Source organism: Sarcophilus harrisii, chromosome 2 (assembly GCF_902635505.1).
Source record: "Sarcophilus harrisii chromosome 2, mSarHar1.11, whole genome shotgun sequence".
Classification (NCBI taxonomy): domain Eukaryota; kingdom Metazoa; phylum Chordata; class Mammalia; order Dasyuromorphia; family Dasyuridae; genus Sarcophilus; species Sarcophilus harrisii.
Window position 1 is genome coordinate 419,762,863 of NC_045427.1, and position 26,330 is coordinate 419,789,192.

Sequence of the window (26,330 nt, forward strand, 5' to 3'; positions counted from 1 at the left end):
TGATATAGCAGATGGAGAGCTAACCTCAGAATCTAGAAGACAACATTTCAAGTCCTATACTAGCCATATGACTAGGCAAAGCATTCAACCTTTCAAAGTCCTAGAAAATTAAGTTCCTAGTTTGTCATGGCAGGTAAAAACCCAGATATTTTGTCTACAATTATTTTAAATAGAATTTCTCTTTCTATTTCTTGCTGTTGGGTTTTGTCAGTAATATATAGAAATGCTGATGATTAGTGTGGGTTAATTTTCTATACTGCAACTTTGTTAAAGCTGTTACCTGTTTCAAGTTAGGTTTTTGGATTGTTCTCTGCGATTCTCTAAGTATATGATCATATCATCTGCAAAGAATGGCAGTTTTATTTCCTCATTGCCTATTCTAATTCCTTAATTTTTCTTTTCTTATTGCTAAAGCCAACATTTCTAGTATAATATCAAATAATAGTGATGGTAATGGGCATCCTTATTTCACTCTTGATCTTATTGGGAATGCATCCAGCATCTCCTCATTATGAATAATGCTTGCTGATGGTTTTAGATAGATGCTGCTTATCATTTTGAGGAAAATTCCCTTTATTACTATCGTAGCATCTATTTCTTTGCCCTCTACCTCTCTTTTTTCATTTAGAAAATTTTTGATTTGTCTTATACTGGGTTTATATAAACTATCTCAAATCTTTTGGGGATCAAGTGAAGTATGAATAAACATTGGGGAGCAGGTTGGAGTGCAAATAAACAAATGGAGAGAATCAAGCCCAGGTGTCATTTGATTCAACTGTTCACATTTATTTACTGATAATTTCAAAACACTGACAAAACACATCACACTTTGTGTAACTTTTCCCCAACTTAAATCTCTTTATATTTGGGACATAAAGCTCCAGATTAGCTGCATCTACTTGAATCAGAGTATTTTCCTCATGAAAACACAAAAAAATGGTGCAAATATCAAAAACGTGCCCAAAAAATGTGCAAAAGAACAAAAGTGCAAAAGTTTCCATTGTTGTTGTCACCACAGTTATCCCCCCACTTCCAAATCCAAACTTAAACAGAAGGGGCCTCTCACCTCTCAAATCCAGGGCTGGGCATCTCCCCATCCCTCAGAAACTGGCGGGGTGGGGGCCCGGGGGGGGGGAATGTGAGGAGGGATAAAAGAAGTTAGCCAGAAACAATCCCCCATTGCCTCCCTCACATCCAAGTGCAAAGATTTCATCCTGGAGGGACAGAAGGCAATGGCTGAATTTTCTCCCCTTCTGTGATTTTTCTTCCATTCCAAAGTGCTTGACATTGATGCAGAAAGTATGGATGCTTCCAGGTTTGGGGAGGTTAGGGTCCCTTCCTGCAAAAGTCCCCGGCTTCTCTTACTTTCTCCACAACCAAACAACACAAGTCTTTGCTGGCAGAGCATCCCTCCAAGAAAGCAAATACTGTCTTAGCACCTCACTAGGGGTCCTGGAGGGGCTGACCTAGCACCAGTCATTTTGCCTCAAGGCAGGAGGTGAAAGAACATTTCTCTCATTTAACAGAGAAGCTGACTAAAAACTATAATGCTGGGCCCAAGAACCAGGATTGGAGGAGGGTTAGTCAGACTTCTTGCCCTCTTTGCACCAGTGAAGCCTTGACAAAATTCAATGCTATCGCCCCAACCCCATCACCCTGGAGGGCTCACAGGCTATGCCCTTTGGGAACAAGTCACCCTCCTTCTAATGCTGGCTTCTGAGGTCTCTCTTCACTTTGGAGGATAATGCAGAGGCAGTGGGGTATGGGAGACACAGAACTCAGAGAAGTCAGGGTGGGTTGGGGGTACAGAGCAGGCAGGACACTGACAAAACAAGACACCTTCCCCAAACAAGGCACCAAATTGCCTCATCAACAGGGGAGCAGCTTCACCACCAAAAAGGAAACCCCAGAAGCGGGGGACTCCTGCCAGGTCCTATAAGTCCCAAGTCACTCTGGGCAAGTGATTGCAGCTGGTTTCCCAGCTCCCCCCCCATTCCAAAATGCCTTTGGCTTTAGAGTTCCTGGTCAGGATAAGCAGTAGTTGCTGTAGCACCATAGACAAAGACAACAGCAAGTTCTCGTCCTTCTGAGGGATACCTTTTCCCACAGCTCCCTAGGGCCTGCTCCATTTGTACAGGGATCCCCTCCTCCCTTCCCCAAGAAAGGCTCCTCTGTGACTCCAGAGGTCCCATCCCCAAACCTGCATTCTATGTCTTCATAAGAATGTCCTACTTCTGCTTGGCTCTCTGCAGCTTGCAGATTGAGGACTGAGGGCCTCTCTTTTAAACTTCCCCTTCTTTAAATGAACCCCAGCAGGGTTCCACCTTGGTGGGGTGAAGGGGCAGGAATGGGCAGTGCTTTGGATTTCTCTGTTTTTGTTTTGTTTTGAAAGGAAAAAAATTCAATTGTAATAGCCCTTAACTTTCTCCCTAAGTCCTGACCTTGTCCTGGGCAGATGGCCTTTCAGGTCAGCACCTATGGTCAGGGCCCCCTATACCGGAAGACAACCCCCAGCTCCACGTGCTCATAGCATCTTTTTCATATCACACACTTGATCACAATATGCCTTTCACACTCACATAACGCTCTCACCATGTTCACATCTTGCTTCCATACCATACACAGACACACCACCCACCCACTCTCTAAAATTCATACTCATAGGCTCATGGACCCCTTCCTTGCTCTTCCCTATCCAGTTTCAAAATACATCCTTTCTCATATCTTTCATATAGTCATATATGAACATATATATGACTCCTATCTTACATATAGTCAGACAATCTTGGGTCAACCTTGTCACACATATAGTCCCACAAAGATCTCACCCACACTCTTGTTATATACAGATACTATTGCTCGCACGGGTCCTTACACACTCAGATACCCCTCCATCCGAGTACATACACAGACACGCAGAGAATACTCAATGAGCCATTCACGTTTCAGCTAACGTGTTCATACTGCGCAGACAGGTATGACTTGACACAGAGACACTACACCCCCAAGTCATATCCCCCTCTCTCCCATGTTCACAGTATGTACAATGTCATCCACTCATGTACTTCCTTAACACCCACATGATCTCCCCCCTTCCCCCTCCCCACTCCCAGCATGCTCACGACATAGACAATCACATCCACCCTCCCTCTGGTCCACTCCATCCAGGCTTTACTCTCTAAAACATCACATTCAGCATGCTAATGGGGCAGAGCCGGAGCAGATCCAGGGGCCAGAGCAGAGACAGTCTGCTTAAACTGGGGCTGGGGGAGCTTGGGCTCTTGCCATTGGGTGGGACAGGAAAGCCCAGCCCTGGGACCCCTTCCCACTAAGCCACTGGCTCTAGACTGTAGCCTGTAACCCCAGTAGGGCCAAGGCTGGTGCTCTGTGGACAGATTTATACTTTATGGTCTTGGGTTTGCTTTTATTCTTCCTGGAGGCTGGCTCTGTGGGCCCCCAGAAAACAGGGGAAATGGTGTTCTCCCCCTGCCCTCCCCACATAGCACAAGGCTGCTAGAAACAGAGCTCTTCTGGTTAGGGGTCTGCTTTCCTTGGCAAAAAGCTCAATTGCTGAAGTATTCAGAGTGGAGAGCCCGAAGGCCCATGGTAAGGATATAGACTCCAGAGCCTTTCTTGCCCACATTCTCAAAATTCCTCACCAGTGAGGCTGGAAACAAAGAAGTCCCAGCATTCCAGCCCAGTCCACCTTCTCAGGAAAAGGGTCAGTGCCGCTTGGGCCGCAGGACAGGTTTGGCAGTGACTGCTCGGGGTCAGGGGTCTCTCTCCTGTCCCCTCCGCCCCACCCCCGAGCAGAAGTGGGCTAGGGTCCCAGGAGTCCCCCCCTTGTAGGAAACAGTTTGGCAGTGGCGGAGAGGAAGGACAGTCATGAGAAAGGGACAGATGCCAGAGAACTCATTAAAAAAGATAGAAAAGTTTACCTACATGTGCCCCCATACACACACACTCACAGCCTCCCCCCACCCCCAGCATCTCTTCTTTTTAAAAATGTCTCATGAAGAGCAAGCAGCAAACATGTAAATGATAGGTCAGAAGTGACCCCACATATACAGTAGTAAAGAGTCAAAATGCGACATTTCCATGGGAAGCCGAGCATGAGTTTGACCCACACACCAACGTGGATTGCAGACATGTAGCAGTGAAGACAGGTTGCTGGTGTTCCACGATGAGGGTGCCCACCCCCATCCTGCAGGCAGGGAGGGGCAGCGACTGCAGAAATGGGGGCCGGCCCCTCCCCAGCCCTGGGGCTGCTCAGGGATTTGGCAGAGATTGTCCTGCAGGAGCTAGGCCCACTCTCTCTCACTAGCGGTCACTCCCAAGCCCGAGTTTGGGGTGGGGGGTGGGGACCTTAGCCAACGAGAAGAGAGCATGTTGGAAGAGCAAAGGAATGGGCTAAAAATGATCCAGACCTTTGTTTGCCTTGAAAGAGACCCTAGACTGTCTCCCAAACCCTGGGGCTGGGACCTTGGCACTGGAGTTTGGAACATCATAGAGTCCAGGGCTGACACTCAAGGCATGTTCTAAGAAGGCATCTTGGCTCGAATTCTGACCTCCTCGGCAGTGGGAGGAAGGCAATGAGGGGTTTGCCACAGATCCTCTAAAAACCAGTCTCCCTGTGGATTAGAATATCAGAGGGGGAAAAAGGGATTGGGTCGGGCCTGGGGGTGCTCTACTGGCAGAACCGGGGAGCCAGGCCTGTCGTCAGGCAGGGGCACCATGACAGAAAAGGAGCTGGGGGAAACTGTAGTAAATGGGTGGGCCAACTGAACAGAACAGGAAATCTGACGGGGGAGAAAAGTGGGTGAAGACTTCAGAAAAATTGTCAGAAGATGTTTCCTCTTGGATGCTTCTCGTTCTGCCAAGCTTTTAAAGCTTTTGAAAGTTGCTCTTGACTGCTCTGAAAAAGTCCAGTTGCCAAAAAAAAAAAAAAAAAAAAAATGTCCCCGGGAGAAATATTGAGGAGATTTGAGGGACCATGTGATTCCAGCCACTCCAGTGATGATCACTGATGAGAAATCCTGTCCCTCCCTCTCCCAGCACCCAACAACACCCACAACAATTTTAGAATGTGTGGGCCCAAAGCTGGACCAAGAGATTGGGCTAGCTTGGAAGGAAGGCTATCTCCAGCCCATATTCTGCCTTTGCTAGGACCTTAGGAGAAAACTCGGCTTGTGGAGTTGGGGACTGCACTTTCTCTAAAGTCCCTCCATTCCCACTTCCTAAGGACCCACCCCAGAAACACGGAGACCAAACCTGGGATGGAAACAGACAAGACTCTCGGCAGGGAGAGGCAAGACAGAGAGAGGATGGGGATGTAGGTTTGGGGAGCTGGGGCCAGAAGATGTCAGCAGGAGGGGGAGGACCCCGAGAATTGGGAGTCCTGGCCCATGGTAACAGTCACTTTAAGGTATCATCGGCATTTCTGAACATGAGAATGGCATTATAGATCTTCAGGGCTGGGCCCAGCTTGATGCACATGATCTTCACGATGTCCGCCTGTGTCAGCAAAAGGAAGGCCTCTCCATCAATCTTCTGAGGTGGGGAAGATGGGGAAGGGAAAAGATGGTGAAGAGGGAAGGAAGGAAAAGGCCAAGCAGGAAAGAGAATAAAAAAGGAAGACAGGGAAGGGATAGAGGAAGGGGGAAAGAGGGTAGAAGGGAAAGAAGAGAGAAGGAAAGGGAGAAAAGGGGGATCATGAAGGGGAGAAAAAGAACAAGGAAGGGAAGAAAAGGGAAAAGAGAAGAGATTTGAAAAGGACAAGAAGGAAAGAGAAAGAGAAGGGAAAGAAGAAAAGGAGGATTGTGAAAGAGAGAAAAGGAGGAATAAGAAAGAGAAGAGAGATGAAAAGAACAAGAAGGAAAGAGAGAAAGAGAAGGGAAAGGAGAAAAGGAGGATTGTGAAAGAGAGAAAAGAAGGATAAGAAAGAGAAGAGAGATGAAAAGGACAAGAAGGAAAGAGAGAAAGAGAAGGGAAAGGAGAAGAAGGAAGAAGGGAAAGAGAAAAAGGAGAAGAGAGAAAGAAAAAGGAGAATAAAGGAAGATGGGGATGGGGGAGAAAGGAATAAAGGAAGAGGGACCAAGAGATAGGGACAGAGAAGGAAAGAAAGATGTAGTGGCTTCTCTCTATTAACATACACATTTGCACAGGCACTGATGATTTTAAGTACAAAATGTTTTTGGATTCCATAAAAATATCTAAGATTGGAACATTGGATTATGTAGTTATAAAAAGAAATTACAATGAACCTAAGATTTTCTTCACCCTTAGGAACAGTCACCACAAACTTCCTAAATGAGGAAGAAGTTTGAGCAATGTAAAATCGGGGCTTATTAAAAGGTATGAACAATCAAAGTTTCTAAGCATAACTTTACCTCCTGGTAATCTCTTGGAATGGATTAGGAAACTGGCTGCTTTGATCCCTTGGTTTATACAGCTTGGTGGCTATTGACTGAGTGACAGAACTGGGACAGGAATGACTGGCACTGAGGGAGAGATGGTGGGGAGCTAGGTCTTAAGGATAGATAAATAAAAGCCAGAAGGGTTGTTTGTGACTCAGGGGAGCTTCTGAGTCTGAGATTGTTGTGGGGGGTATGGGAAGAAAAATAGGTTGGCCTGGATGAGTATTAGGGTCATTTCCAGTTCTAAAGCTATGATCTCATGAAAGTCCTCAGAGCTATATGGAGAGTATCAAAGGAGCTGTAGGTACCAACAGGAAATTAAATGATTATCAATCTTTCCTAATTTCATCCCAGACTCCATGAGTTTCCCTTCTTAGAGGAGCAGGATGGCTAAAATTAAAGGGGTCCTTGAATGAGGGGAGGTTGTCTGGGTTTAAGGGTCTCATCCATTATTTATTATGGAAAATTCAAGAGAACAATACTTCCTTCTTCCTATTTCTCCTTGTGGGTTCTGGGATCATGAGGCTCCATGGGACAACATGGGCCTAGCTAAGGGAAAGCAAGCATCTGTCTTTTCTAGACCCTCGAGAAGTCAACAACCCCAAAAGGTAATGTTACCTTCCCCCAAGATGTAAGAATCTGTCTCTGACATAGCTTCTCTGTGGGCAGGGAAATATTCTGTGACATCAGCCTCTAGGGGTAAGCCCTTCTCCAATCTGTGCTTACGATTCCCATTGTGGATGCTCACACCCAGTCTGGGAGGCAGTGCAGAAAGTGCTGGGCTAGTTACGGGCTGTTGTCACCAATGGGAAAGCTCCAGGGACAGGTGCACCTGTCATTCTTGGCAAACAGATGTTCAGACAGGAGATAAGAAAAAATGTGATGAGACCCAGTATTCAAGGAAGAAATGATTGTCCCATTTGCCTAAGAAGGCCTAGGAGCAGGGTTTCCTTCATCTAGAACACTTCAGTACTGCTTTGATCTACAGGTCTCACTAGTTTATTTTCTAAATTCAATGTAAAAACTGAGCTTTTTCTGCTTTAAAAACTGTTTGCAACACAGCGCTGCTTTAATTTGTTCAAATAGCCTCTCCCTAAATGCTTTTCTTTCTGGTCCTCTTAATTCTGAGAATGACCTTATATACAGATAGGATAGCCCAAATGTCTTTAAGCTTTAATGGCTTAAATAGTATTAGTTATTAAATAGGAATGTTCAATAGTATATAATATCTTTAATAGTATTAGTTATTAAATTGCAATATTAAGTACCATCTAATAGCTTATTAAGTAGGAATATTAAATATTATTTAAAAGCCTTAATGATATTAATTATTAAATAGGAATACTAAGTAGTATCTAATAGTTTATTAAATAGGAATTTTTAAAATAGCATTTAATAGCTTTAACAGTATTAATTATTAAATAGGAATGTTAAATTGTACTTCATAGATCACTTCTAAACTAACTGATTTGGGATATCATATATATATATATATATATATATATATATATTTATGCAAGGGGGGTTGATTAAAGGAGTTTCTTGATCCAGTGGTGAGATTACTAGGAAATGAAATTCTGCTTGAAAGCTTGGATTGTTCATATCTTTCTTTTTCTTTCTCCTTTTCTTTTTATTTTTCTTCCTTTTTCACTTATTTCTTCCTCTCTTCCTCCCTCCTTCATTTCTTCCTTCTTTCCCTCCTTCCTATTAACATCACAGAGACTTTTTTTAATCCTTTTTTTCCTCTCAAATCTTTCTCCCTATAGATCATGGCCAGGATGCCAGGAGGTGACTCTCATTATTCAGAAAGCTCAAACTCCTCTCTTCCTCTTGAAGAGGTCTTTCATCTTTCTCACTCATAATTTCCCTGTCTCCTATTTCAGTAAACTCCAGGGGTCTTAAGCACCAGTCTGCATCTCCCCTAAGTACTAGAAACTGCAGATTCCATACATTAGTAGGTGCTAAACAAGTGACAACTGATTTGTTACTGAATTCATTCCTAAAGGTAATGAGACTAATATTCCCAGTAGGGAACAATGATCACACCTTAGCAGGGTAACAGTGAGTTAAAGGAACCCTAGGTCCAGAGATGTAACGAAGTAAACATAAGAAACCTGAATTTTAAACACTCAGGAAAAAAAAAAAACAAAACAGAGACAAGATCTCAGATCTCAGGGTTTTTGAAACCATGCTGCAATAGGATATGCTGTTAGTGAGAATGCCCCAAATGAAAGTAAAGTAAGTCCCACCACCCTTCTCATCCCCTTCTCCCTTCCCATCTGTGCAACCACAGGGACACAGTGACCATCCTCCATAAACTTGGCCTGAGAGTGTAAAAGGAAATATAGTGGGGGATGTCTCTAAAAGTGAAAGTTTTGATCTTACAGTAGCAAATTAATTGCAATGTGGAAGACAAAGAAACCAACATAGGGAATTCTCTGATGAATTCATGTTAAAAGGATGCACATAGAAGATAGAAAAAGTATCTCATAATTAATGACAAGTTCTGTACAATAGAGTGAGCCATGGTGTGTAAGAATAGTATTAGAAAGTCTAAGGTGGGCTGAAATTTGCAAAAACTACTAAGAATAAGAGAAGGAACTTTTGAAGCCATGCTTAGATAGATGGGAAGTAGAAAGGGAAAAGTCTGCCACTGAAGACATTTACTATTTTAACTTAATGGATTAGGCAGCTCCTTCTTTGCTTCTTTTATCTCTAGCAATAAGAATGGTCTTCATATTGGAAAGGGCAAGACAAACAAAGTCAAGGAGAAATTTCATATCATCAAAGACAATTGAATATTAGATTGTCAGCTCCTCCAGGGAAGGGATAGTCTTTTATACTTCTTTTTGTAATCTTAGCTGCTTAACACAGTGCCTGGTACATACTAGGCACTTAATAAATGATTTATTGATTGACTGAATAGATAATAGGAGAATCCCTACTCCTTTTACTATTTAGGTCAGGTCTACAGGCTCAGATGAATCACAACTGAGGCTACTTCTGATATAATACTCCAACTATTGCTAATAATCTTTGAGAAATTGTGGAGAGAAGAAGCCCGGAAGATAAGATTGGCAAATGTCTGTTTTTAAAAGAGGAACAATATGGATCCTAGGAACTACAGAGCAGCTAGCCAGCCAAGTATCGTTAAATAGCAAAATTTAAAAATGGAACACCAACCAGATAGTTTGCAAATATTTAGAAAAAAATTCACTAGCACTCTAAATAAGTCCTGCAAAATTAAACTTTTCTCCTTTTTTTTTTTTTGATAGGTTTCCTTTGGGAGTAGGTTAGGGGAAAGTTGTAGGCATCATATATTTTAATATTAAATAAAGCACTAGGTAGGTTCTCCTATGCTATCTTCAAGGATGAGACTGTAAAATAAGAATATGGATGATAGTACTATAAGATGGATTGAATAACTGTACCCAAAGTATGCAGATTAATGGCTAATTAGTTAAATAATTACTGCTCTCTAGAGAGAACAGTTGCCAACAGGGCTTCTATCCTTGGTCTAATTATGTTCAATAGATTTACCAATGACTTGAATGAAGATATGGAAGATTTTCTTATCAAATCTGCTAATGGATAGCTAAGACCAGTGATGATAGAAACAGATTCAAAACAATCACAGGAAATGAACAAAATCAAATATATTCTAACTAATCAATTTTCTAAGTAAAGGAATGGGATTGGGGGTGGTCCTAAGTGGATGACAATATCTCAGGTGAGAAAGACCTGGGAGTTTTTAATATAGAAACAAGTTCGACATAAAACAACAATGTGATGCAGCTGCTTAAAAAAAAAAGAAAAAAAAAGTAACAATTAGGCTGTACTGGGTAAAAGTCCATTGCCCAGAATAAAGGAAGTAAGACTCCCATCATACTATATAGTGATCAGACCACATCTAAAATATATAGTATATCCAGTTCTGTTGTCAGTTTGGGGACTTAGTCTTTAGGAAGGACATTGACAAATTAGGGGGCAACCCCAGGAATGAGACCTGGATGATGAGAATTCTGAAAACCATGCTATAGTAGGAATCATTGAAGAACTTATCATGTACAGTTTGGTCAAAAGAAGATTTAGGGAAGACAAGATAATTATCTTCAGATATTTGAAGCACTGTCACTGTGGAAGATGAAGCATGTTAGTCTGTGTTCATTCAGAAGTGAATCTTAGAACAATGACTTAAAATGATACAGATGCCAATTTCATCTCAACCTAAGAGCTTTCCTAAAGAGTGAGAGCAGTTTAACACAGAATGGACTGTCTTATGAAGTAGTGAAAGTCCCATCACTGGAGGTGTATGCAAGCAAAAGTCAACAGGGCTTCTACACTTTTCGACTAGATGGCCCCCGAGATCCTTGGCAATCCTTAGAATATGAATTAATAGTCAGCAATTAGATACTGTTTTCTATTATTTTAGCTCATTATTTATTAGCTCAAATAAGGCCTTGCCTCTTGATTTTAAATGTCATGTTTAGTTATGCTATGAAAATTTAAAAACATTTATACTGATTGGCACTTCAGACTAATAGGTGGTTAGTGCAAATAAACAAATGCTTAGGAGAAACTGAATTAATTCCCAATAGTATTCACTATTGTCCTAGCTAGCAGGAGAGACCATTGCTGTGTCTGAGGGTTTGCCACCCCCTTTTACAGCCCATGCCATATTGTTCCTCAGGATATAGGCTGTTGTTAAAATGTAGAAATTGAGGGCCACGGGGACCTCTGATGGGATGAGATTCTTTGCGGTCTGGCTTCCAAAGCAGAGGCTAGCATGTACACCTGCCCTCCCTGAGCCCCCAGCTTGACCAGCAGCCTCCCCACTGCTTTGACTAGCTTTCCTTACCTCATCTCTGAAGAGTTTAGCTTGTTCGTCACAGCCCGTCAGAATCTGGACAAAGCTGAAGACCTTAGAAACCAAGGAAGGGAATATTGATGAAAGGGGAGGGAAGGAAGCAGAAGGGAAAGGGAGAGATGGGAAGTGAGAAGGCAGAACAGGCAGGCTAGAAATGCCTCCTGGCTTCCCATGAGGCATGCAGAGGTTTCCTGTGCCCAAATCCAACAGGTGAAGCTAATCCCAGGCAGGATCTTGCAATGCCGGATTTGGTGGCTGCTCCGGCAAGTCCGGTGAGACGTGGGGCCCTTGTACCTGAGGGTCCCAAATGGGAAAATTCCCAACCTTTGTTGGGCTGGACTGGAAGCTCTTCTTCTTCCCCACTAAAAATCCCCCAGTGGGGCTTTCCAAAGGACAGAAAACTGAGCCACACCATTAGATAAAGGCATTTGAATCAGAATCCGATTCTGCATTTATGACTATCAAAACTAGGCTGTGCTAGACTCAGGGAGGGAAGGCCTCAAGTTGGGAGAGGGCATTCAGGGCACCTCTGCCAAGTTCTTTTATTAGTGGGCTGTGGAGGCAACGGGGGGAGGAGGCTTCTTCTCCCCAGACCCAAGGAGGGCCCTCCTACCTCCTCGATGGTCCATTTGGTCACTGATGCTGCATTGACACTTGCTATTCCCGGCAGGAGTTTGCAGTGTTGCTCCCAGCATGTGGACAAAGAACGACCCGGGTGAGCTGGCAAGGCCGACATGAAGAAGGATTGATGCATGTTGTCGGGGGGCAAAGCTGGAAACCAAATGCAAAGCCTGACAGACAAATGGGGAGGGGCGCTCGGCCCGCTCTGGGCAGTGCATGGCGCTCCTGGTGGGCATCTAGAAGCCAGCAGAGAAGTTGAGCCTGGGGAGGGGACATGCGTGGAAAGCCATGGGGGGCAGGGGAGCGTGGGTCTGGTTCTCCCTGTGGGCCAGCCTAAGACAGGGCACTTTCACCCTCTTTTTGATCACAGATGTGTAAATACACCATCCTGACTCCGTCCCGACACAACATCCTCACTTCAGACTTAAGGAGTCCATTCTTAGCCTTTCTTTTCCAAAGGGTCCCACCCCAGCAGTGAAAGTGTACAGGTGAAGCTCCTTGTACATCCCATGCAACTTTATCTTCAGCAGCTTTCTGAGGGAGGCTGATAAGTGATTAATTGTTGATTATTAAGGATTACTCCTATCTTGTGTTATACTTTGGTGGATCAGTGTGAATTTTTCACATTGATGGGGCAAGGTGAAGCACTGGCCTTGAAGTGAAGAAAACCTGCGTTTGACACCTGCCTCAGGACAAGTCACTTCATATTTCTGAGAATCAAGTTTCCTCATCTGTAAAATGAAGCTATTGGACTAAATGACTTCAGAAGTACCTTCCAGTCCTAAATCTATGGTCTTTTAAACCTCCATCGATGTAGAAAATGGTAACCCATTCCTGCTTTTCCATGCCATCCTCAAGGACTCTTGTCCCACAACCACTGGTAAAATCCCCATGGGACCTGTTTGACACAATGGAGGTCATCCTCTAAATTTCTTGACATTGTGTAGATAGAAACAGATGTATATGGATTTCACACTGATTATCCAAATGAGGTGGCAATGGTAACTTAAAACTGAGATGAGGGGCTTGCTTATTCAAGGTCTCATGGGTTATGATGAGGTGGGAAATGGGGGAGGGGGATGGATGAAAAGCATTTATTAAGCACTTACTGGGTGCTAAAAACTTTACAAGTATTATCTCATTGATGAGATAATTTGTTTTATTGAGCTCATAATAATCCTAGGAGGGAGGTGTTATTATTAACAGCCCCATTTTACAGCTGACAAAATTGAGGGAGGCAGAGGTCAAATGACTTGCCCGAGGGTCATATATACAGCTAGTAAGGGTGTGGGGTTGTATTTGAATTCAGGTCTTCCAACTCTAGGGCCAGTGCCACCTAGTAACTCTAGAGAAACCTAAATCATCCAGAAGCACCACATTGCCTCATCCTTTTCTCATTCCTTCTCTTCTCCTTCAGCTAATCATTTTTTTTTTTTTAAATAAAAAGACTCAGCTTAAATGTTTAAGTACCACCTTCTAAATAAAGCTTTTCCTAATCTCCTCCCAGGCTAACTTGCATTCATACTTATCTCTATTTGTTTGTGCAGAGGATCCCAAAAATCTTAGTGCAATTTTTAAAATCCCTATTAGCTTGAAGCCATTATTAGCTTAAAACTGCAGTTTGACTTCTGGTATATTCTTTTGATTCTGCATACACTTAGCTATGTCAGTGGGGTCTCCTCAGTATCTCACTACCTTGAGAATAAAATCTGCTTCATTTTTTGTAATTTGTATTCCTAGCATCTAGCTCTGTGCCTAGTGAGTAGGAGGCTCTTAATAAATAGTAGGCACTTAATAATTACTTGTTCATTGCTGGTTGATGGAGGGAAGCCTACATCCACATCTTACTGTTACATCCCTCTCTGAGCCACCAAACTCCTTCTTCTAAGAGAACAAATAATTATAAGGATTTGTTGTGTCCCTGTGCTAAACATCCTAAGATCTATTTTGTGTAAACACTTGTGCTCTTTCTATGTCCTCAGCAATGTAACAGTCATTTAATCAGCATGGATGTTAGCATGATGTGCGGTGTTTATTGTCACATTGTGCCCAGCACTGTGCTCCAAATTTATTGAGGGCCTATTGTGTGCTTACAGAGGCAGTACTGGCCTTAATGCCAACAAGGCCTAGAGTCAAATTCCCCTTTGACACTCAGTTGCTGAGTGTGAACCTGAACAAATTATTTATTTTTTACACCTGTCTTGAATTTATCTGCTAAGCAACAGGCAGTTGTGGCCTGCTGTTGGTGGAGAGATTCCTTACAGTGGGAGTTCTTAAACTGACAAAATCACAGACCTTCATGTCTTCCTGTCCTGGAGACACACGACTGTGATTAAAAACTAGCCTATTTCAGTGGCAGCCATGACTAGCAACCCCTTCCCAAAGATGGAAAGTTCTCTCTGGGAGAGTGTGATACAAAGGGAAAAATGCTGGACTAGGAGTCAGTCTATCATTTACTATCTGTGTACCTTGGGAAAATCAGTTCAAGTCTCTTTGCCTCAGTTTCTCCATCTGTAAAAAAGGTTGTTGGACTAAATTAAAACTTCTTAAACTATGGATCAAGACCCCATATGGGGTCACATAACTGAATATGGGGATAGCAAAATTATGATTTATTATTAGTATGTTTGATTAGCATACCTACTTTATATACCTATATATCTGAGGTCACAAAAATTTCTCAAGGTTGCAAATGGAAAAAGTTTAAGAAGCCCTGGACTAGATAACCTTTCAGCTCCTTTTCATCTCTAAATCTGCAATCCTTCATTCTTCTCTCCTTTTTTCTACTTCTTGTTTCTCTGTTAACCAGATAAAGAATCAAACCTTTTTTTTTTTTTTTTAAATTTATATAGGCTTTCTTTGCTGAACTGAATTTTATGTTTGATATTCTTAAGTTAAAAAGCAGTAGATGCCTAGAATGGCTCATTACAGACAATCAAAATCAAGTGGTTTTTAAATATATGTGAGTTTCAGTTTATTTAAAAAATGTTTTTGAGGTAATTGGGGTTAAATAACTTGCCCAGCATCCCATAGCTAGTAAATGCTCCAGGTTGAATTTGAATCCAGGTCCTCCTGACTCCAGGGTCAGTACTCTATTCACTGTGCCAGCTACCTGCCTCTTAGTTGATTTCTTTTTGGGGCTCAATGAATCTCAAAAAAAGTTTTTTTTATTTTTGCACATAGGGTTTAAGGATACACCTTCTTTTTCTATGGCCTGCCTTTGGATCCACTTACACCATTCTTTCCTTTCTCCTCTCCTCCTACTGAACTGCCTGGTCTATGTATCTCCTGCCTCTAAGACGATTTCTCCAGCTCCCCACTCATCTTTCTCTTTTCTCATCCAGGGCCCAACTTTTTCCACGGACATTGCCTTTTATAAGGCCTGAAAGGGTCGCCTGGGAAGTCTGAAGGAAGTTTTTCCATTGTGCTCCTTGACTCAGACCAACAGAGCCCACTCCCTACAACTGCAAAGGCCTTTGCCTGACAAAATCTTTATCAGTACTCTCCAGGTCGCCTTGTCCCTCGGACAGCTCTTCACCTAAAACAGTGTCAGAAGAAGGGGCGCACTCTCTTCTCCCCAAACACCAGAGAAGAACTCTAGAATTTTCCTGCCTCATAGCAGCCTCTTAGCTGGCAGTTTTTCAGTCTGCATAAAGGGGGTGGACTGTGTAGAAAAGGGAGAGCTCACCTGGGACGTGGCTGCTGAGGGTGGGGGAAGGAAGCATGCCCATGGCTGGTGTTGCCGGCACCGTCTAAATGTGGATGTCCTGGACAAAGTTCCAGTCGCCCCACCCTAGTTACAGCTCTGCTTCACAGTAACCCATGCCAGGATTTCACACATCATAGCCAGCCTCTTCTTCATGTCTACCTGTTAGCCCTCTAGCTGCATCTCAAGGCCACTTCCTCTCACTCTGACCTCAGAGGACATGGAAAACAGGTGGTCACCCATTTGATTTCTTCCCAAGACAGGAAAAAATTCTGAGGGTGAACCCATTATACTAAAGCTTAAGGAAGGATGAATGAGAAACACTGCAGCTGGTTCGGGAAGGGAGCTTTCCTGATCTGTGTTCTGACCCCCACTCGTGGTTACTGTGTGACGTGATCGTGTCACTTAAACTTCTGAATCTCCGTTCCCCCTCTGAAAAATGGGGATAATAATCCCTGAGGCGCTTATCTGTAGGATTGTTACAAAACAGTTTAAAAGTTCAAAGTACTAGAGAAAGGGGAGCTATCATTAATGGCATCCATTAAATCCATTGTCACTATTATCCACTTTAAAAATTCAGCACGGAGTGGTGAAGAGTGTATTTAGTTGGGAAGTTAGGAGCCCTGGGTGCTGTCATTGACTAGCTATATGATGGGCAAAGCACTTCACCCTTTTGTCCTCTGCAAAATAAGGAGTTTAATGGATAAATAAATTGTACCACGTAAAAGTCATGAAATATGCTATGCTACAAGAAACAAGAAATATAAGGATTTTTAGAAGCTTGCAGAGACTTGTATGAACTGATGCAGAATGAAGTATGAAGAACCTAGAAAATAATATACACAATGGCCACAACAAGGTGTATGGAAACAACAACAATAACAAAAAGAAAACTGAATGCTTTGTGTTCTTAATGGACAACTTTGGCTCTGGAGAAAATGTTTCTCCCCTCCCCCCCTTTTTTTTTGGAGAGGATGACTACAGATAAGTAACAATGCATATGCCATCAGACATAGATGATACATTAGTTTTGTGGAAGTCTTTTAAAAAAAATTTATTCTTTATTATGAGAGATGGTTCACTGGATGGTTGATAGAGGAAGAGTATATTTAGAAATGTAAATGATTTAAAAGCAAAATATATCAAATATAAAACAAATCAAATCAAATAATAAAAAAAGCAAATCAAATTAAGCTGTTTTGAAAGGAGCTAGAATAGATGATGTTCCCAGAGATGCATCTCAAGGCCACTGCCTCTCATTCTGATCTCAGAGGAAATGGAAAACAGGTGGTCACCCATCTGCTTTCTTTCCAAGGTACCTTTCCAAGGGAAAAATTCTGAGGGCGAGTCCATTATAATAAAGCTTAAGGAAAGACGAATGAGAAACATTGCATATATAATATATATTATATAATGTATTATATATAATATGCAATATTATATATACACTGTATGATATATAACATACAAATATTATATAATATATAATAAACTCATATTATATAATATGTAATATATTATAACAAAAAACATATTATTTATGTTGGCTTGCCTCCTTCCTTTTGGTGGCTAGAGCAACCTGAGAGGGTTTGCCCAGAGCTGCCTCCATGTTACCTCCTTGTTGTGGGTGCTCACTGAGAGCAATAAGCTAAAAAATACAGCAAGAAGGAGTTAGGCCAGGCATAAAGAAAAACGGCTGGACAAGTGGGCGGCGATGTAAAGGGGTAGCCCTACATGGCCTGTGGTGAAGAAGAAAGGGCAGAGGTCAGTTGGGAGAAGCCCTGGAGAGGACCTCACTTTCCCTGAGAGGGAAGAAAGCACATAGGTGGAAACTGTGCCATCCATCACTTTCACTGAGACTCAGGCTCTGCTTTTTGTATATCTGGAGAAGGACCTCACAGTAATTACTGATTTGGGGTACCATGAAACCAGATTAACTGTTTTCCTTGGAGTCACCCTGTCTTTTTGACCCTCCACCCCATAGTTATCCTGCTAAGTGTATCTCCTTCCTTCTTCGCTCTCCTGGGAACCTCTAACTTCTAACAGCCAAGGAGCTGGAACGATGCACTGAAAGCTTCATGGACCTTGGTGAAAACACACTCTTGCCGTCTGGAGCCCTCTCTCCACAAGCCAGGCTGAATTCCATCTATTCAAATATACTTTCCTTGGTCCATCAAGAAGTCTTAGACTTAGCCTTCCCAGTGTCCAGTGGACACCACAAGCTGCTGATGCAATTTTTGCCTTGCATACACAGTCTCCTGTCCTTTCCCTTCCCTTCTAATTCCCCCCTTGAGGTTCAGTTTACACCCCATTTCTTTTGCGAAGCCGTCCCAGACCTCTTGATGGCCACTCCTTAGAAAAACTACTGAATTTGTGGTTTCTTTCATGAGGCCAGAATTTTTAACTTTCCCTCTCTAGCCCTAGCTCTGCTGTCACTATGCTGTGGTGGTGGATCTAACACACCCTCTCTGCGCCTTAGCCTTGCTCACAACCCCCCACCACTGATGAAGTCGGGGAAACCACAGCCAGGGAGTGGACGGCTGCCCCCCGAAGATCCAGCAGCCCCTGCAGGCCCTCTTCAGTTTACTACACAGAGCCTCAGGCAGCCTCTCTCCCTCTCTGGAGAAGAAGTCTAAGCAGGGACAGAGGAATGGGAAAGGAGACCCCGTCACCGCCTGCCTTCTTCATCCATGTCAGTCGCCCAGCAAACACCCCCGCGCCCACTGAGTGCGGAGTGCTAGACCGGGCTGGCGGGCAGGAGACAAGGGCAGGCTGAGAAGCTGGTAAAGCACGGGCACTCCGTGTCACTTACCCGGGAAGTCGTCCTGCTGGATTTTCCGGTACTTTGGAGGGCGCCCGATCCTAGGAGAAGCAGAGAAAGGCCGTGGCAGTCAGGGGCCCGGCGGCCGTGGTCACTGCTGCTGCGCTCCTGATGCCCGTGGCCCTCCCCCAGGAGATACCCCTCACCCGGCCCCCAGCCATGGAAGCTGGGGGGCCTGTTCCTACCGGCCGTGGTGTCGGGATTTCTTCCTGGGGGTGAAGCCAATGAGGTTCCTCTTGCGGGCAGAGGCCTCGGTGTCCGACAGCTCAGCTTTCACGCGGCCTTGGTTCCTCTCGGCCAGAGGGCAGCCTGAGAGGCAATGGTGGGCCGTGAACTTTCCCGTGACATGGCCGGAGCCATCACAGCCAGGGGTGGGGCACTTCCTGGGAAGGGAAAGGAGACACAACCAAAGTGACCAGCAGTCTTGGGACCGGATCCTGCTTCCTGGATGCCCAGGCCCGAGGACCCCGAGTCCTCTGCGTGGATGTCTCTGCGGCCCCTTCCTCCGATTGGTCTTTTCCTCCTGGAACCTCCACCTTAGGAGGCCAGCCGTGTTCATTCCTTCTTCCCCAGGCCTGACTCTGCAGCCTTCCTTCTCCAACAGGCCCCCTTTCAACTTCTTTTTATGTGTTGTCTTCCCCATTAGAATGTAAGCTCCTTCAGGGCAAGAATAGGCTTTCTTTTTGCTTCTATTTGCATCCCCAGTACTTAGCACACAGTAAGCACTTAATAAATACTTCTTGACTTGACTTTTAATCTGTGGCCTCTTCTGGAAGATGTTCATCCCTGTTCCTCACTATGCTCTGTCCCCTTGTGCCTCCATGACCCTGACTCAAACCAACCCCCCTCCCCTAGTCAGGTGACCCAGATTGGCCAGGACTGTCTGGACAGACCCAGGGAAAGATGATGAGGGAGGAGGAATGGGTTAAAGAGGGTGGGCTGAAAAGAGAAAATTCACATAGGCCTCATGTAAGCATAGTTACGGCTATTTACAGAGTTTATAATTACAAAGTCTTAGTTAGAGGGGACTTTAGAGGGTACTTAGGCTGACCTCCCACTCCCAAGAATCTCCACCTTAACACACTTAATAGACAGTCATTTAGTCTCTAGTTCAATTCTTCCAGAGATGAGAAGCTCCTTTTCTCCTCTCAAGGCCGTCCATTCCACTGTGGGCCAGCTCTGACTGTTAGCAAGTTTTCCCTTATATTGAACCGACATCCATTTCCCAGCGGTCTCTATCCATACTCGGAGATCAAAAAGAATTCATTTAGTCCATCTTCCATGTGACAGTCCTTCAGATACTGAAGCCAATTTGTGCCGTCATATTTTCCCTGAGGTTTCTCTTCCTCAAGTTAAACATCTTGGGTTCTTCAATTCACCTCCAAATGACATGATTTCCAGTCCTCTCTCCACCTGGGCTCCATCTCTGGGAGCTTCAGTTTGTTAAAATCCTTCATAAAACATGGTGCCTAGAACTAAACGCAATGCTGCAGATTTGATCTGAGGAGTCTCCTTTGTTGTTTTTCTTTAGTGTTTATTTTCAAGAGCACTCTCTGAGCATTTTCTCTTGCTCTTTGTCCTTTGAGTTTTAAATCCTCTTCAGAAGCTCACCAAGTGTCTAGAAGTCCAAAAGTTCTTCCCAATACGCAGGAGCTGCCCTTTGTCCCTGATAGGGGCCCCAAAGGGAGGCAAAAGCAGGGTTGGGGGAGAGGGAAGACAGGGTCACCTTTAAGGTCAATCTCAGATGCCCACCTAGCACTATCCCATGGGCAAGTTTGGACTTCTCATGGTGTATGTATAGGTGTCCACCATAACTCAGGGAAAGTGCCCTATGATCTCTTCAGCAGAGAAGGTCATCCAGGGCAGGAGAAATGGGAAAGCTTTGCTTGATCACTCATTCACTCACCTACCCACCCACCCACCTGTGGTGAAAACTGTACTTGGAGGTCTTAACGTGAGGTGGGCTTTTACAGCTGAGTGGGGGGCAGCCCCCAGGAGAGGAAGAGCTGGGTTCTCTGGGTCCTAGAGAAGAGACAACAGGAAAGAGGGTTAAGTCAAACTAAGTTCCTGTAGTTGCCACCCCCAGTTTAAGGCCTTTATGTCAAGGATACTTAGCTTCCAAAAGCTCCTGTCTATCCACCTTCATTATCCCTTCCCTCACCCCCAAACCCAGGAAGGAGAAGTGCCAGGACTCCATGAAATGAAGAAAAGGGATCTGAACTAAGGGAGAGGAATACAAGGATATCCCCAGGGGTCTCTGCTGGGTAGGGGGTCTGCATAGAGTTAGGGGTATGTGCCCAGGGGTCCCTGTGGGGGGCAGGTACATACTGAGTGGGGGCTGTAAGGGATGGCCAGTCTTGGAGCACCAGCCCACAGGATGTATGTCAGGATGGTCAGAATCAATCCAAAAGTCATAGGCGTGACTCCAGCCATCAAAATGGAGCTGAGGAAGCAAAAGTAACCATGCTCCAACACCCCCAGGCCACTGCCAGGAACTCCTCCCTCCCCCATGAATGGTCTATACAGAATGACAAAGCTAGAGGGAAGCTTTGCAGCAGGGTCCAAGAGATCCACAGAGGAAGAGAGAATGATAGTCCATTTCTCCTTCAGATCGCAAGCTTTCTAACCACCCCACAGGGACGCAGGATGCAGCTTCCCTTTCTGAATTCCTGATTCAATGCACCCAATGTAATAGGGAGATCCCCACAAAGTCTCTTCTTTCCTTACACTCACTTCTTTAGTAATCTCACTCACTTTCATGCCTTGAACTATCACCTTTATGAAGATGACTTTATCCTTTCCTTTCTTCTGAGCTGCAGATCCACATTTCCAACTACATAAGGGTATCTGCACTTAGAAAGCCTAGCCACACAAAACTCCACGTATCCCTGGCTAGTGTTACCTTTCCTTCCAAACCTTCTCCCTCCGATCCCCCTAGTTCTGTCTTATTAACTTGGTTTCTTATATTTGAAACCAGCCCTCCTGAGGACCAGATCTATTTCACCCATTGTGTAACTCTGCTCCTGCCTTGGAGAAGAGCCTCTCTGATCCCCATCTACCTTACCCCACCTACCAACATCACATATTATATATATTTAATCCTTCTGTGGCTGGAATTCCTGCTCTATAATGAATTGTCTTCCTTTGAGACTTTTTCCTCTCATATTCCTTCCATCTTCTGGTTCCCACATCCCTGACCTTCCTTTTTAATAATGGTTGGACCTTCTCTCATACTCCCAATTCAATGAAAGGAAGGTTAAGAATATTCCTCCTAACTGCCAAGGCCTTCCTTTCCAATATCGGTTGGATCTTTTTTCACTCACTGAACCTGAAGATAGGGTAGGACTATTCCTGGCTCCCCTTTGCCCCTACCTGACTCTTTCTTGAAAGCCACAATCCCTCAACAACCTCTCCTTATTATTGGCTATTATTGATCTTCTCACCTTTGTCAAGAAGCTCAATACCTGGCTCATCTCTTCCTACCCCAGCTCTGTCCTAAGTCTTCCAACTTACATGCTGAATTTTCCCATTTATCCTAAATGATCAGTTCCTCTATCTCTCCTACTCCCATTCCCTACCCCTGCATTCCATCTCAGCTATACACAAGTCATACTCTTGACCTTGTCATCACCCAAAAGTGTTCCACTCCACGATCAAGACCTTTGCAATTCTTTTATTGAATGAAAATACCTTATCACTCCATCTCTCCCTACGCCTTACTCTTCCCAAACCTATCTTTGTCTTCACTATAACCTGTAATTTCTCCAGCTTTCAGCATTTTGTCAGATTGTTTTTCCTGCTCTAATGACAATCTTCTTCTTTCTCAAGTTTGACTCAGTGATGGAACACTTCATCTCTACAATGTCTGATACTCCCAAATCCCTTGTTCCCTTATCTTAATATTAACCCTACAACATTTTCTCCAATTGTGTATTTTGTTCCTATTCTTCACAAAGGAAAAGGAAGGGGACAAGCATTCATCAGGAGCCTATTATGTGTCAGACACTGTGTGAAGCACTTTTAAAATACCATCTCACTGAATCTTCACAATAACCTCAGGATTAGGCACTGTTATTTTTGTTTGTTTGGAGGCAATCAAGGTTAAGTCACTCACCTAGGATCATACAGCTAATGAATGTCTGATCCTGGATTTGAACTTGGGTCTTCCTGACTCAGGCCCATTGCTTATACACTGCAAAACTACTAGACAGAATAAGAGAAAATCTCATACCCTGCTGACTGGGTCTGCCACAAAATTATGTCATCTCCTCTTAATTTGGCCCTCACCAGCAAGGCAATCCTTTTATTCTTCTCTAATTGATCCTCTATCCCACTCTCCACAATGGCTCTTCCAAATGGTTATTCTCATCTCTTCTCAAGCTTTCAACAGCATCCCTTACCTTCTCATCTGAGGTCCTCACCTAATACTTTCTTTACATAATAATAATAATAATAATAATAATAATAATGTCATTCATTTTGATTTTCTTTCCTCTTCCTCCTCATCTCACAACTCCTTGAACATCACTTCCACCATTTCCTCCTTTATACTGGTCTCCAACAAACCCACAGCCCTCTCATTGAGGTCAAACCCTCTGATCTCAACCTTTTCCATCTTCTCCAGCATATTCTCAATTATAATTTTTCTCTCTTTAATTTTTAATCTCCACCTACTGATTCTTTATATTTTGCCTAACCTTTAAAAAACCCTCACTAGATTCCACCATCCTTATTAAATTTTGATTATATCCTCTCTCAGCCAAATTTCTTAAAAAAGTAATCTTTACTCATTGCTTCTGCTCCCTTTCCTTTTACTCTCTTCTAAATAGTCTATAATGCAGCTTCTGACCTCATGAGTTAACTGAAACTTCTCTCTCCAAAGTTACCAGTGATCAACTGATCTAGGAAAGGACCTGAGGGTGCTTTCCAACAATAAATTCATGACCCTACTAAAAAATCTTCAGTGGCTCCTCACTGCTTATTGAATAAAGAATTAACACTTGTCATTCAAGACCCTCCATAATCTAGTGCCAAGTCATCCATCCATGTAATAATCTATATTCCAATCACAGTATATAAACTCTCTTTTCTTCTCTCTCATTCTGCCTTCTGTCATTTTTGTGCTTTTCTCATACCATACCCCATAGGCTTGGAATGAAGGCTCACATCACCCTTCCCACTTCCATCTCTATCCACTGAATTTCCTCCTTCTTCTCAAGGCTCAAATTCATGAAGTCTTCCTTGACTTCTATCTCCCTTCCAATCTCCCAGAGTACTTTGTAACTTTCCATTTTCCCCTTCTTAGAACTCTCTTCAGTTTCAATTATTTTTGTTCATGTCCTCTTCCTGACCATCTCTCCCCCCATCAGATTATAAACTCCTTGAAAACAGGTCCTCTGCTCTCTCTCTGTCTATCTTTGTGTTGCCAGCACCAGGCACAGTGCCTTGCATAGAGCAGACAGTTAAATGTTTTTTGGCTTGTCTTGAAGGCCAGGTCGGGACAGAATCTGGGGAACAAAAGCTGGACAATGTTGGCCAAAGTCAATATTGTTGGTTTGCAAAAGTCAACCTGGTTAGCTGACTCCCACCCAGTCAGCCCACTCTCCTTTCCCAGCCCCTGTTGCCACCTTTATCCTGTGGTCTTCCACATCCTCCACGCTGGCCACTCGGATCAGAGCTGGACTTCTTCGGTCCACGGCTTCAAGCTTCATGTTGATGAGAAAGCCATGGGGTGGTCGCTGCAGGGGGACAGACCATCAGGCTGAGAACCCAGCTCAGTGGAGATCCAGGGTGTTTCAGACGGAGCTCAAACCTCAGGCTGTCTGACTGGCTTTGTCCACTCTGCAGTCCCCCACCCCAGATGGTGCTCTATGGGGATAGCTAACAAGGGCTCAGAGCCCCTCAGAGCAGAGGTCAGACCTCAGGGAGGTGTTCTCTTTAAGGTCTCCAGAGGCAGGTATGTGTACTGCCTGCCCCACAGTCTCAAGACAGACAGTGCTGGAATAGCCATGGGGTAAATCCATCACCTTGGTCATGGAATCTCAGAACTGGAAGTTCACTGAGAAGGGCATCTGGTCTAACCTCCTACCCAATGAAGAAATTTCCTCTACAAAATTCTTGACAGGCAGTCATTTAACCTCTGCCTCAATAGCCCCCTGACAGGGAGTAGCACATTATTTTTGGGACAATTCTAATTATGAGGAAGTTCTTTAAAATGAGGCAAAATTTGCTCCCTTCAATCATTCTTCCACAACTGGGAGCCAAGCAGGACAAATATGATCCCTCTTCCATATGAGAGTCTGCATTTTGTAAATATTAGAGGCAATTTTAAGAACCTAATTGGATTATTCTTATTTCTGAGGTCATGGAAACATTGTGATTATTTTGTATTTTCTTTATTTTTCTCTTGGGTAGGAGTGGGTCATAGGTAGCCTCCAATTAAATATGAATATGGGTGGAACAACTCATATTCCATTAAGAAATGAGAAGTCTTCCTAATTGTTGAAGAATAAGCCTGGGGTTATAGAATGGATCGATGACTGTAATCTCTCCCAAAACATAGTCTTGAATGGGGAGCAGAGATTATGAAATAAGAAATCCCATTCTTATTTAATCATAAGACTTAGATTTAATACATGGCCCAGAGAATCTGTGTCTTGCTCAAGGCAATATTCATGATAATAACATATTATTTATAAATCATCTTTAAAAATGCCTTCTTATACAGTAACTGAATAAGTCTTACCTGAAACCATAAATATTAGCATCCTTTTTACATATGATGAAACTGAATAAACTTCAGAGAGGTTAATGACTAGTTTGTGATTATTTAACCACTAAGACTCAGAAGTGAGATCCAAATTCAGGTCTCTCCTGGCTACAAATTCAGCATTTTTTTCATTTCACTGAGCTGGGATTCAAATTCAGACTTCCTGATTCCAAAACCAATGTTTTTCCCCATTTTTCTCCCTTGCATCTTATTAGGATAAATGAGTATGTGGACTCTCCAAGGTGGGAGGGAATCATTTGGGCCAAACAAGATCCAAAGTATTGTCCTCAATAGAAGAATTTAGCATTTACATACTATCCAACTTGCAACTGGGCAGATTTATTTGCAGTTCTAGCCACCTGACTTGGGTATATTAATTCTGAATTTGAATTTTTCTTTGCAGATGAAACCTAGACTATGCACTCTTGTGGCTAGAAGTTGGGGCGAGAATGGGGAATGGTACAAGGGAAAGAAGTAGACGCTGCACCTGGCCACTAAGATATTCTGGCAGTAGCAACAATATCAGAAGAGATAGAGGGATTAAATGTAGCTGGATCTTCCTCCAGGGTTTAGCTCAGGTGCCACTTTTTACAGGAAGCCATTTATCTTTGATTTTTCTTATGGTTAGTACTACCTCTCCTCCCACTGTCCTATATCAAATATCTTATATTTATTTTTCATTTTATAGGTTATATCTCCCAGAGGAAGGTAAGCTGCTTGAGAACAGAGATTGTCAGTTATTGTCTTTATAGACCCTAGAACAATACCTTGTACATATATTTTTAATAGCTTTTTATTTTCAAAACATACCTTGTACATATTAAGATCTTAACAAGTTCTTGTTGAATTGAATGGGATCTGATTCCAGGGAGACAGATCTAGGGATTAGGTGACCCTTGGTTAAGGCTGATTAGTTTATTCTTTCATTTCATCAAGCATTTACTAAGCACCTACTATGTGCTAGTCCATTATATTATGAGAGCAGGGATTGTGTTTTGCCTTTCTTTGTGTTCCTAGTGCCAGGCACATAATCAGTGCTTAATGTTTGTTGACTGAGTGCTAGATTCTGGGTATTCAAAGACAAAAATGAAAAATTTCCCTCCCTCCCTTATTTCCCTTTGGAAAAACTC

The 26,330-nt window shown here is 43.4% G+C and overlaps 1 protein-coding gene across 2 annotated transcripts in view; it reads right to left on the bottom strand.

Moving 5' to 3' along the window:
• Nucleotides 1-762: 762 nt before the first annotated feature.
• The window catches only part of L3MBTL1 (L3MBTL histone methyl-lysine binding protein 1), a 71,828-nt gene continuing 46,260 nt past the window's right edge, over nt 763-26,330 (bottom strand). The window contains exons 15-22 of one of the 2 annotated variants that reach the window (XM_031953841.1): nt 24,059-24,169; nt 20,760-20,874; nt 20,354-20,453; nt 18,617-18,814; nt 18,423-18,472; nt 11,897-12,003; nt 11,275-11,337; nt 763-5,550 (exon numbers count right to left, since the gene is read on the bottom strand). In XM_031953841.1, coding sequence (XP_031809701.1) covers nt 5,416-5,550; nt 11,275-11,337; nt 11,897-12,003; nt 18,423-18,472; nt 18,617-18,814; nt 20,354-20,453; nt 20,760-20,874; nt 24,059-24,169 — 879 coding nt within the window. In that variant the 3' untranslated portion in view covers nt 763-5,415. Of the gene's footprint in view, nt 5,551-11,274; nt 11,338-11,896; nt 12,055-18,422; nt 18,473-18,616; nt 18,815-20,353; nt 20,454-20,759; nt 20,875-24,058; nt 24,170-26,330 lie in introns of both variants that reach the window. The other variant, XM_031953840.1, reaches the window with a different exon arrangement.